Genomic DNA, 13909 nt, shown 5'->3' with positions numbered 1-13909 from the left:
CTTACACTTAAGCAAGCATATGACTGAAGGGAATGAGAGAGAGAGAGAAAGAGAAAGTAGGTGATAAAGGACGCAGTGCTGAAGGCAAAAAACGTGGAGAGAAAGCAAGAGAGGTGGAGGATGGAGAAAGCAAAAGACTAATGAAACTGAAACATCAGGGGCATTTGTTTCAAGGGAGAAGAAAATTAATAAGCATGAAAAATAATAATCCTCAACACTGGGCCACATGGAATGATTAAAGCAAAACAACAAACCAATTATTACAGGGTGAGCAGTGCGGTGAAGTCTTGACAAAGAAGTAAACAACTGAACTAACCGGCACGCGAGCACACACACCTCCACCGACGACTGCATCTGCTTTACACCAGCGCAGCACCCAGCTAACCACGCACTTACTGACTAACAAGTGCGGATGACTCAAATCAATTTAGATCTAGTTAACAGTTCTACTCTAACTCAGTGTGTCATCCACGCGCAGAGAGTGATGTCTCTTTAAAAATACATAACCTCAGTGTGTCATTCGTAAGCAAAGAGCGACGCTCCTTCAAGAATGAAATGTAATATTTTTAGAAGACATTTTTGTGGTCTTATTATTCTTCGTCTTCTATGAAAATCTCTTTTTGTTTCCAATAAAAAGTTCAGGGGTAATTTGTCTGATGGAAAATAACACCATAAACCAGCTTAAGCTTGTTTGAAAGTGAAAGTTACATGAGGTGTAGCCAAGTATGGTATCCCATACTTGGGGATTTGTGCACTGCATTTCCTCCTTTCAAGTGCACACACACAGCAGTGAGTATTGAACACACACCCGGAGCAGTGGGCAGCCATTTGGGGTTAGGTGCCTTTCTCAAGAGCACCTCAAATGAGAGTAAAAGAAAGTGCTGTTTGTTCAGTCCCTTCACATACAACCTTCAGGTTACAAGTCTGACTTTCTAACCATTAGGCCACAACTGCCCCCATATCTGCCAGCTCGTGGTCTTATCTGACCATAGCTGGTTTTAGAAGGGTTTTGTGCATTGGAATACCAGCTAGCCACTTAGCTAAACCAGGTAAACACCAGCTTGGCCAGGACAGGACCATATGAATCCAACCAAGGTTTGTGTGAAAATCAAATTTTATTTGCTAGATTTTTTTTCTAGATAAATTTGCAAAAGATCACATTTAGATTATGCCAACTTTAGATCAACAAAAAACTAACAAATATTATTCTTATATTGTAAAATTATCCTTATATTGTAATCATTATGAGCACTAGGCATGTGATGGTATCAAAATTTCATGTTGCGATAAAAAGCTTTTATCACGGTATACGGTATTATCACGGTATTGAAATACGTTGGAAAAAAGTTTGTAATATAACAGGTTTAGTAACTTTTTTCTTGTAACAAAAAACACTCTGAACATATAAATACAATAAAGTAATAGAAAAAAAATAAAGTCAACTGTTTCAAACAGATTCAAGTGGAAAAGAATTATAAAGAACAATAGGTATCACTTTACAACAAGGTCTCATTAGTTAGCGTTAGTTAATGCATTAACTAACATTAACAATGAGCAATATCTACATTTGTTACAGAAGTTATTCTTTGTTAAAGTTAGTTTAAAAATACAACTTTTCATTTTAGCTCAGATCCATTAAATAATACAGTTACAACATTTGATTCTAATAAAGTGTTGTATTTTTCATTGTCAGTTTATGTTAACTAATGAATTAACTAATGTTAAATAATGGAGCCTTATTGTAAAGTGTGACCGCACAATAAAGAATCAGAACATATTAAAGAATATCTAAGGCATGTTGTAGTCCAGATTAAAATATAAAAATGTTTATGTTTGAAAATAAATAGCCTTACGTCTTTAAGAATTTGGTGCTGTGATGAACACAATAGCGCACACAAAAATCTGAATGGCTGTTTATAACATTTAAACTGCAATAGCTGTAGTGCAGCTGCTTTGTTTACAGGTGTTACTGGGGTAACCACTGCATTTCTGCTGTTCCATCAGCTCCATCTGCTGTCAGTGTGTGCATTATCATTCAGCGCGTCTCCTTCACTAGTTCCGCCATGAGCTGCTCATGCAAGTTGGGCTTGTTTACATCAGTGCACGAGTCCTCTTTGACGAAGCAAACAGCTGTGTTGTGCATTTTTAACGGTTGATGGGTAAAGTATACTTAAAATGCATTCTAAAAAATCTGAATAATTCATAATAAATCATATTCACAGTATTTTGAAGTGCCTACGATAACAATATCGTGCATATTCATTATTGTGATATATTGTATTACCGGCACATGTCTAATGAGCGCAAGTGGTAATTGCTCCATAAAGCCCGAAACACACCAAGCCGACGCCGACAAACTAGTGGCGACAAAAGCAGACTGCGGGTTGGCTCACATCGGCAGCGTCTGGGTCCAAAGTTGCCCTGACAAACCAAACCAACGCTCGATACCCGATGGCCAAGTAGCACTTCCGTTCTGCGCCTACGAAGAAATGCCTTTCCGTACCAGCAGGTGGCACTAGCTGAACAGCCAAACGATTTCCGACGCCAATTCAACATGTCGAATCGGCCAAAAAAAAGCCAACGAGGGCCAACTTCAGCCGATGGTGCGGAACATACTGAGAAAACTTAGTCAGCCGACGAACAAAAACTGCCCGACAGCCGACCGTCGGCTTGATGTGTTTCGGAGTTAACATGTTCTTTGTGTCTGTTTAACTGAATACATGACGTTAACTAAAGACCCACACTAAAAGTTTTTTAAAATCTTATTAGATTTTCAAAATCTGAGAGACAACCAGACAAACAACCAGAGTCCCGAATGTGAAATCCCGCAAAATCTCTTGTGGTGACTTTAGAGTAAACAAACATGGCAGACGATACCCAATAATGGCGATAATAGTGTTTGGACTGCTTTTTACAGAAAATTCTTGGAAAAATGGAAAAAGATGAGACTGGATGAAGTCTTCAGTCAGCTCGCTTTCTGATTTGGTATCATTTCGTTCCATGTGACAATCTACAGAATGTGTGCATGTTTGTTTTTGAGGTTCCCAAACAAGATTTCTGATTGTAAATATACAACCTGTTAGATATTTATGATTTTAGATTGGTGCGGCCCGGACATTCTTCCGAGCAGATTAACAATATGTACAGTGAAAAGCATTATACATAAATTTTGAATTGAACTGAATTTATCATTGCTCAGCAAAATTTCATATTTCGCTCATGTTCACTGTAAATATTACCTAAATTTTGCTAATGTAACCACACCTTAACTCTGGAGCTAGTAATTTATTTCTTATACTGTAGGTATGGTGCTATTTTAGGTTATATACTTTAGATGTTATTGGCTGGATTTGAAGGATAGTTGCTAAAGAGGAATAGGACACCAGCACCACCTAAAAAATATGATGGTGGCACTCGGTAAAACAGGCCCTTATGCCAGCTGATTAGCTGTCGGAGAGCAGTTTTATTCAGGGGGGCATGACGAGAGCGACTCGCTCCATAAATCTACAACAGTTCTGATAATGACACTCAGACTGTGTGCAGAGCTATAATCCATTAGGCCCTCTCACCATTACAGCACCTTTCCCAAAGGCTGCTCCAGAGCTTAGCCGAACCCCAGACAACTATGAGAAAAACATAGCAACAATAAATTAAGGGTTGTGGCATATGGGCACATGCTTAAACCCCCTAATGGATGTGTGCCTTAGCTAGGAAAAAAATAGCCAATCATCAGCAGTGGATTTGTTATAAAAAGCTAAGGGCGATTGATGGAAGATGGCTGCGAACTGAATCATTAAGGGAGAAAGATCACACTGAGCCTCATTTACTAACAGAAAGATATACTGTGATGATTCTGATGCAAATAACTGATGATAAGTTCAGAATTCATGCATTCATTCTTGAATATTTGTATAAAGACACACACTAACAGATGTCTCATGCCACCAGCATATTAGCATCTGCCAGCACCCTAATACTGGTCAAAATGGTGACTTGTATTGTACAGATGTGAACAACTTAATTAAATGGACAATAAAAGCCCTTTGTAGGACTAGCAACAGCTGATAATGTTTTTTTAACAAGCCTATTTGAACAAACACCCAACAAATGAATCAGTTCATGAGTTATAGTGACCTATGACTCTTGTTCACTTGACAAGTCATCAGTTTGACAGACATTCATTGCATTATGTGCTATTACCACTGAAGATCAAATTGACCCTACATCACAATATCCATGTTTTCCTCTAATAACCGTTAACCAGCTCATTTCAAATTAAACATGCACTATTTTGGTATGTATTGTGTTATGAAGTTGATTAGACTGAAAACGGATGCTAAGTTGCAGTCAAATGACTCCCAAAAGTACAGATGGGCTAAGTTGATCAGTGTCGTATGTTTATAGAGAGTTATTTGCTATCATAAATCAAAGATTATAAATACTTGTTTGCAAAAACGACAAAGGTTTTTGTGGCTTTGTCATATCCCTGATTCTAGTCTGCACAAATTCACTCTTAAGACGGGTGCATTTCTGCATAAGATGTTAAGCACAGTAAAATAAAACAGGCATCAGATGAGTTTATCTATGAGTTTCCATCATTTTAATCTGAAATAATAACTGTCAATCACTGAGGAATTTGTATATAATGAAAACACTGACTGATCTGTCATGAACACAATGATACATTTGCGTAAGAACCTCACAGACAAATAACGAAGCAATCTGAGAAAAGCAGCGGCTGCAGAAGATAATTCATCAAAACGGCTATTTCTGTGCTAAATGCATTTGTACGTAACTAAAATAACACTTAACTTTCCTTGATAACAGATGCTTCGAATCTAGACAACTGGAATATGGAAAGCACCTCATTCTTGGAGAAACTCTCCAAAGCTTATTAATAAATTCAGCACCATTTGCTTGAGGCAATCACAATCATTAAATAAAAATACACAATTTTATCTCTATCCACAAATCTGTTGCATTGAAAAATGATAATTGACAGAGGAAGAGGAATAGCAATGAGGAAAGAGACGGGGACGCATATGGGCTAGAGTTGTTGTATTGCAATTGAAACTGGAAGGTCATAAAGCTTTGATAGTTCCAGTATTTACTATCACCTTAAATCATGTACAACTACAGCAAACTTTTCTATAATAAGTTTTCATGCTTGTGCGCCGCTGTAGAGAGCATTGCCACTTCACCCGTTTTATGCTTATGAGCTTGAGGCTATTCACAGGCAACTAAATCATCTTTCACTGAAGGAAAATTGTACCTCGGTGTAGAGAAACAAAGCTAGAACAAGCCATTCAGAGGATATCATATGGGGCACGGACCAGGAAACCCTGACGCTTGATGGGTAAAGTTAAGCAAAAACAGAATTGCTTACCGAGCACACCAAGCCGATAGTTTACGGTTATGACGATGACGTTGCCGTAACTGGCCAAGATGCTTCCATCGAACATATTTGCTGTTCCTTCCATGTATGATCCTCCATGAATGAAAACCATCACCGGTTTGGGGCTCCCACTTTCACGAATGTCTAGAAAAAGGAGGATAGAAACGATTAATTGACAAATTACTGTAGACAGCTGGAAATGCATTCAGAGCTGAGGGCTCCCATTTTGCTCAAATTGGCCACATTTGCTTCATTTTTGAGATTGGTCAATTTTAGAAATGAGCTCATTAATTTCCTAGGCAATATGAAAGTCATGTTCCTGGTGATCGAAAAATTCACGTTACTTATTATTTTTTCCTTGAAAGGCCTGCCAGCAATAAAAAGTGGAAATTAACATTTTAATTTCTGAAGTAATGCATTGAATTAAAGTGATAGTTCACCCAAAAATGAAAATTCTGTCATTAATTACTCATCCTCACGTCGTTCCAAACCTGTAAGGTTTTCGTTCATCTTTGGAACACAGATGAAGATCTTTTTGATCTTTGAATGACCGCTACGCAACTGACACAATGACGCTAAAAAAAAAAAATTCATAAAGACATTGTAAAACTTATCCATATGAATTTAGTGGTTTAGTCTACATTTTCTAAAGAGACTCGATCGCTTTATATGATGAACAGATTAAATTTGTGTTCAGAAGATGAACGAATGTCTTACAGGTTTGGAACGACATGAGGGTGAGTAATTGAATGACACAATTTTCATTTTTGGGTGAACTATCCCTTTAACTAAAGATTCGAGACATAACTAAGAAACAAGGTGGGCAAACTGTGCTCTACGAATAGGATCCGCCTGCCGCTTCACCTCATCTTCTCAGATCCCATTTTTCTTTTAGCAATAGAAGTTGCATGCTTTTTAAATTTCCATGCATTGCTTAGGCAAAGTAATCCACTTTGGGCAAATGGTCTCTGTCCGAGAGGGAGGTATTTTCAAAACACCAATGCGATGCAGATGATAACTTTCATCTTGCTTGAGGTAGAGTGCCATTTCATCATGGTTGCAAAGCCTTCACATAAATCTCGGTTATTTTATTGGGCGTGCAGGGACCTGCTTCCGGGAGGTCTCGTAACAAGCGAAAAAAGCAAATGAAAAAAGCAATCATTTTCCAAAACAATTTTCTTAAGGCCCCTAAACAAGACCACCTCTTGCCAAATGTGCACACAATAGTTCTTTTTCACCAGTCAATGTAATTTCTAATTTCTCTTCTTGTCTCAGTTAACTCCTTTTTGTCTTTTCTTGTTTCCTCTTGTAAAATGCTCAAAGTCTCATCTCATCCCATCTCATTTTGTCTCACCTCTCCTCAGTCATTCTTCTTAATCATCAGGCAAAGTCATTTTTCATCTTGTCTCTTTTCTTGTCTCATCTCATCTCATCTCACCTCGTCCTGTCCAAATCTCTTCTGTTTTTCTCTTTCCAAAGTGGAAAATGTCCAAAGTGATTATCACCTCACCGCTTTACTGTCCCTGTGCCACTTTTTTGCCTCTTGAAAACTGGGATTTGCACAAAATTGTTCTTTATTAGGCAATTATTGCCCCTTTCTGCCCCGTCTTGTCTCTTCTTAACAAATGCTCAAAGAATAGTGTTGTTCTTATTCAGTTGACCAAATGTCTCTCATCTTTTTTTCTTTTCTCGTCCCAGCTGTTCTCTTCTTGTCTCAACTTCCTTTCCCATCTATTTATCAGAGATGTAATGTCTCTTCTTCTCTCTTTTCATCTCACCTCACACCTTTTGTTCTTTTGAAAATGCTAAAAGTGAGATTTGCTCACAACAGTTTTTGTCTCGTTTTGTCTCACTGGGTCCTTCCATTTTCCTCAGATGTCAGATTTGGATTCAATGGTTCTTCTTTATCAGGCCATATAATGTCTCTTCTCTTTTCTCATCTTATCTTGTCCCACCACTTCCTGTTACGTCTTTTTCTCTTCTTGCCAGTGTTGTGACTTTGTTAAGCTTTGATCATTAACAAAATTGCTTAAGATTCAGTCGCTCTTAAGATTATTATTTTATTTGTAAATTAAGCATTTATTAGGTTTTGATATCTTATATTCATTTTGATAATGACCCATGAACCACGGAAGAATGTAAACTAGCCGAGTGAGTCTATCAGTGTCCGGCAAGAGGAAAAGACAGGAAGTGATTCCTCAGAGAAATGAATACTCCATTGATCCCAGTCTTCATTCAGACTGACAGAAATACTCTTCATCAGCAGGCCAGAGTTCACGTGTATATGCACACACCAGTTCCTTTGTATTTTCCTCAGTCTTTTATAAATGTCATACGTCAAATGTCAAAAATAAGTCCAGTGTACCTGTGGCCTTTCTCCAAAACGTCACTCCTAAATGATAACATGAACAGAGTTTTTCTGTCACTGTTGAAATTTGACCAATTATGTTGACCTGCAAATGCTAAGCTATGTTTGTGAATGAGAAGGTCTCACCTAGTGAATAATACATATACCAGAATGTATTTGAAATACATTTATTTTATGCTAAGTATACTACAAATACATTTACATATCCGGAAGTAGTGCCGATGTCCAATTAAAGATACCCTTAAGTATAATTGATTGTGCTAAAATGAAACTATTGCAAGTATACTATAGGTACACGTTAAATATCTTGTATATACCCATTTTACCCATATAAAACCCATTTTAGGCTTAATATTAAGAAATGTGCATTGTGCAATAAAGAAGCAATCCAAGTAAAGTTTAAATTATAATATTTATATCAGTAAGTCTGAAATGATATGTCAGTAAATATGTAAATGGATTTATAATACACTTAGTATGAAATAAATGTATTTTAAATACATTTTAGTACAGGTTTTTTTTTCACTAGGGGGACCACTGGGCGCCACACTCATTCAAAGAGTTAAGTAAGCTATTTTTATATAATAATAATAATGAAAGTCCAAAGTGACTTCCATTCAATGGCTTCCATTAACATAAACAGTCAAATTATCTATTATGTGTTCCACAGAAATGAGAAAGTCATACGATTTCGGAATGACAATTTTTGTGACTGGTTACTTCAACTTTAAGGTGAGACTTTTACTTCTGTAAATCCTATTTCTTCAGATTTTTGATCTGGCACAATCTAAGACCACATACTTGCATTGTCTCTTGGGCCTTTTGCAACCGATTCCTTATAAAAAAGTCAATAAATTTTGTATGCTTCATACTAAAGTACCAGATTAATGAACGTGTCAAAAGCGGCTATTGATTTTGGTGATAGTTTGCTTTAGTAAATCTCCAGCAAATAGTCATATCTGGAGAATCCCTTGGCATTTGAAGTTGTTATATATGATTGATGACCCTGAGATATGGCCTGTATGCAGCTTTTATATCAAAAACAAAAATGTAAACTAATTAGAATGGATATTAATATCTGTGAGTGGGCCACTGATGTGATCAAGCCAATTACTGAATCTATGAAATAAAATCAGAGGAGCTGGTTGGCGAGAACTGTCGCCGACGCCACGGCAGCTGGTATAAGCAGTGTGCGGTAATAAGGTAGCGTTATGTCTACATAATTAATGTGCGCTCTGTGTCTCCTCTCAGCCCTATCAGCTACAGCTGTCTGAGAGCCAAACGGCGGCCCTTTTCCACTTAGCAAAAAGCATGCGCAGATAGGCCTCAGGAATTTGAATAAATGTATTTACTTATATGTTTATCTCCTTTGGGGACATTCGAAAATGAATTCAATCGTACATTCAATTGAAAAGCACTACTGGGGCACTTTCAAGCGAAACATGATACAAACTGCGGTAATTCAAATCAAGCCGTTTCTAAGTAGGCTATGTCAAGAGTAAAGATTTTTCTTGTTTAACAACTAATTCACAGATCTTCAGATTCAGTTTGCTTTAACCGTCACCTGATTTTCGAAAAGCTAAGAACTGTGATTAAAGCAGTTCACAATAACCTTCGAGTGTTCCAAGGGCGTAGATTTGGTTTCAACTTTGGGGGGGTTGAATGTTGGTATGGTTGTATTGTATTGGGGGATTGTAACTGATGGCTTTGAATATTGGGGGGGTTACCCCCCCATCCCCCTCACAAACTACGCCCCTGGAGTGTTCTGAAACACTGGGTTTGTGCTTCTCTGATTAAAGTCCTTTTAGTGAATGTTTGAATTCTGTTAACATAAGTAAACATTAGGGTTGTGGAGTAAATTACTATAACTAGAGACACCATTAACGTTTTACTTACTAGCGAAGCAACAGCTACATGTTTCATGTTAGCAAGACTTTTCAAAACAGTGTAGGTTTCTTGGAAACAAGTATTGTAGTACACAAGCTAGCGCAAACTAACACTAGCTAACACGACAACATGCTAAATCACTGTTTTTAATGTCACGTCGTATTGTGGAACAGGCCATGGTAACAATCAAATACATTTTTCTGTTCTTTCACATATGTAGCATTCAAAAGCGATTCACTGATTTAGGTCTTATTTATAGCAAAATCTTAGTTAGCCAGTTTAGCTGCAGTTCATGATTGTTTTCCAATTATTTTACATACTGTAAATCATAGTGTGTTTTATTTAGAGTAAACTGCTAAATTGTCTGTTCAAGTGCAATGGTGTTAAAAGAAAAAGTAGCTTCAGTGTAGTTAGCTTTTGTTAGCGGCTAACTACTTTGAGTAACTAACAAGATAAGGTTTCAGAATAGATTTCCCAACACTGATGTAACTGTACGGACAGCAAGGAAGGTTCAGGCTGAAAGTCTGCCACATTAGGAAGGAGTTTGAGCAGATCCTTGAAAAGAAGAACTTGGAGCTTTCCACATGCACACACTGTTGTTATCATCAAAGGAACTCTCGATCACTGGAGACGTCTTAATAGATTCACAGTTGCAGTCATTGGGAAACTCTTGGTTTTGGGAGGACTTTGTCATTGTACCTTGATGCGCTGCATTCTCCAATAAGAAGAGACACATGATGAGTGGCTTGGAGTGTCTTGAAAGTAATTCAGACCAGGCCTCTGAAGACACCAAGTCCGAGGCTAACATCAGCGATGAGTGTTTTCCCAGTATATCGTCGAGCATGCTTAAGAGGATTATTCGGTCGTTTTTCAAGAGAGTTCATGTGAGATACTCTGCGGGATTCTCACTGTATATTTGTGTTGCTGTAATCTTTTGATGTGCAGATCAAAGCGAGCAGGCTCTTTCCTGGTTTTTGCCTGCTCTAATTGGTTCTTATTTCATTTGATTATACAGGAGACAGTCTTCACTGTGCTTCTGTTCTGACATGAACACGAAAGGAAATGCTTTTATCACATACAGTCACTCAGGGATTATTATCATTAGATTTTGTACCTCTTTTACAGTCTACAGCCAAGGCATTTAATCGATGTGTTAATTTGTTGTGCATCTCTATAGATTTTTGCACAACCACTAAACATCGGGCAATTAAAAGTCGTCTCAACTGCTGGACAGTAATGACTATTGATGCACCGTCTGATGGAAATGCTGACATGGCATTTTTTGATTCCAGGAACATACAATGTTGCATAGGAAATTTTTATAGGGGGCTTCCAGTTGAATTTCGGAAGATTATCAATCTGGGATTTTTTTTTAAAAAAATGTTTTTTTTTTTTTTTTTTTTTTAACCAGGGGATTACCTCAGAATTTGTTTTTTTTTAAAGGCAAAAGGGTTGAAAAATCATGCAAAAAGTGTTAAGAATTAATTTTTAGGATTATTAGTTTGTTTGTTTGCTTGATTTGGTTTATTTAGGTGAGATGCAACATATAAAATTAAAAGGAAATAATAATAATAATAATAAAAAAAAAAAATATTCAAGCAAGAACCTATGAAGGGTTGTTAACAATTATGTGTATCTGGAATGACGGGAGACAGGTCACATCAAGCAAAAACGACAAAACACATCCAGCAAAAAACGAGCAAGAAAAAAATCTCCACTCTCAAAAAAGGACAAGAAATTTAAGAAAAACAAAGAAGAAAAAACCGGAGGGTTCCTTGTCATGCATATCAGTTTGGCATCAAAAAAAATACCTTCATCCTCAGCACCGTCATTATCAGCTAAATCATCATTCTGTTTCTTTGAAAGAGGACCTAGGATCAAGAATGGAAAAGATGGAGCAGAGAGAAAATACAAGAGCAAACAAGCCTTCAAAAAGTGCTTCAAAGACACAAAGAACTCGCATTGAAATCCTTGGTTTTAAAAACGATACCGTATTTCACCAAAAAAGGGAAAGAAAGAAAATCAGAAGGGAAGATCTAAGCTAAAAATGAAATGAAATAAACATTTTTAGAACTACAAAGGTGTAAGATAGAAAAGAAGCTCTGGGCCTTAATGATTTATGTAACAACTCAAAATAAGATATTTATTTTAAGTCCAAAATATATCTTGCCGACTAATCAAGGGGACAAGTGTTGTTTTTTTAACAGGGTTAACTACTTAATGCTGGTTTTTGATAGTCAACATCATTTAAACATGTTTCCCTTTTTGCATGGAAATAAGACACAGAAGACATTCAACAGCCAATGCACTGCGTTGTTATTTTACACCTGATGTGAGTTGTGAATGATTATAGAAATCATAACTTGTTATTTTACATACCTGATTGATTAATTGAATTGAATAAGAAAAATATCAATATATATATATGAAACAAGATCACCATATTCATGAAGGCGTTAAATATCTACATTCTCACCATTTGCTTTTTAATCTGCAAAATAACACAGAGAAGCACAGCCGAAAATAAACAACGCAAAATAACAACGCAAGTCAGAGGCCGGTAAAGATAAATACTGTTTTCTGGCTTGTTGTTTTCAGTAATATTGTTTCAGAAAGTGCAGGAAACACTCACGCACACAGGCGTACACCAAACACGGATGAACTTGTGCATGCAGGAAGCGCATTTAAAATAAGCCAGCACCAAGCCAAAGGTTTCAGTGCACATGCAGGGGTGTGTATAGTGTGTGTGTGTGTGAGAGAGAGAATGGCAGGAGGATTGGGGGATGAAGCAGCTCTCTCAGCCAAAAGTCAATCTGTCCATTTAATCAGACAGCTGGGGCCAAAACTCATGACCCACACATTCTAATGGACCACACAGGGGAAGGGAGAGGGCCGTGCGCTGCATTGCGTCCATTTTATTTTGGTGAATCACTATGTTTTCTGGTCTGGGCTATGACCTTTGTAAGTCCAGATATTGGTTGAAAATGACAGCTGCTGTTTTGAATAAAAAGCATTGTTATTATTTGGGACTCTTCTATTGTCTCTGAAAAATAAACACTGTGAATTAGCATACTAAAACAGTGAATAAACACAAGAGATAAATATTCAGACCAACAAATCAGGTCAGTTGACGTCCTAAAAAGGAAAAAGAATGTGGGGAGAAAAGTTGAAACATTTGATTAGATTAAAAAAGTAAATTAATTGCCATCATATTAAGCAAAAACTAAAGAAAAAAGACAAGTAATTTAATGAATTGCTTTGCATTCAATCAAAACATTGAGCAAAATTCAGTGAAAATTGAAGATAAATGTCAGATTGGGGCAAGGTGTCACATTACTTTTATTAAAAAAAAATCTAAATTGGAATATTTGTTGAAGAAAACAAAAGTTTCATAATGTTAGCATAGCAATTGCTGAAAGAGTACAGCAATATAGGATATTTATGAAATACTTGTTCTCAAACTAAGCTCATGCTTCACTCCTCACCATGATGGTAACCCCCAAATAACAGAAACTCTTCTAAAACGGGATAGCAAAGCATTACACTTTACTAAATCCCACCCTTAACATTAATCTTGCACACAAAACATTATATAACACTTAACTGTAGCATTTATTCTCCCTTTCAAGTGTCATGGCAAAGCATGCTGGGAAATAGAAATCCCAGCCCAGTTTCAGGTAAATTTATGTTTGCCTAAATAAAGAAACAAGTTCATAAAACTCAAAACAATGAAACAATTCAGATTACTTCAAATGTGTCGGTTTCATGAACTCAAAAGAAAAAGAAAGTTCTAAATACTCAAAGAAGTTAATTTAACTGAACAAATTTGTTTAATTTGAGTTTGCCCTACTCAAACCAATGAATTTTTTTGAACGTTAAGGTTCACAGTGTACTTTTATGCATTACCTTTAACATGCAGTTTCACTAAATTTGTTTAAATGGCCATTTAATGGCAGATTCCATTGTGACAACTTACCCCATGCTGTCCATATTAAAATATTCATTACATTTAACCAGCGGATTTAATAATAATAATATTATTATTACTATTACATTCACTGAAGTGGACCTAGAGGCATAAATGTATTAGAGGGTGAAATTAATACATTTTAAGTTAGAAAAAACATCATTGGTGACTATGAAGTCAGTTTATCACCATAAGCAACCCTGCAAAGAAAAAAACAAAAATTAATAAACAGCACAAGTACAGACCAAGAATTGACTAAACCCTTGTCCGACAACACAACTAGCACAAATAA

The 13909-nt window shown here is 36.6% G+C and overlaps 1 protein-coding gene across 5 annotated transcripts in view; it reads right to left on the bottom strand.

The window, feature by feature from the left end:
• nlgn1 (neuroligin 1) overlaps positions 1 to 13909 on the bottom strand; it is a 311795-nt gene that overhangs the window by 174127 nt on the left and 123759 nt on the right. For 4 of the 5 annotated variants that reach the window (XM_048172191.1, XM_048172193.1, XM_048172190.1 and 1 more), the window contains exons 3-4: positions 11462 to 11521; positions 5387 to 5539 (exon numbers count right to left, since the gene is read on the bottom strand). In XM_048172191.1, the coding sequence (XP_048028148.1) occupies positions 5387 to 5539; positions 11462 to 11521 (213 nt within the window). The remainder of the gene's footprint in view (positions 1 to 5386; positions 5540 to 11461; positions 11522 to 13909) is intronic. The other variant, XM_048172194.1, reaches the window with a different exon arrangement.

Source organism: Megalobrama amblycephala, linkage group LG21, assembly GCF_018812025.1.
Source record: "Megalobrama amblycephala isolate DHTTF-2021 linkage group LG21, ASM1881202v1, whole genome shotgun sequence".
Lineage (NCBI taxonomy): Eukaryota > Metazoa > Chordata > Actinopteri > Cypriniformes > Xenocyprididae > Megalobrama > Megalobrama amblycephala.
The sequence above is the reverse complement of the archived record's forward strand: the minus strand, read 5'-3'. Positions and strand labels throughout refer to the sequence as shown.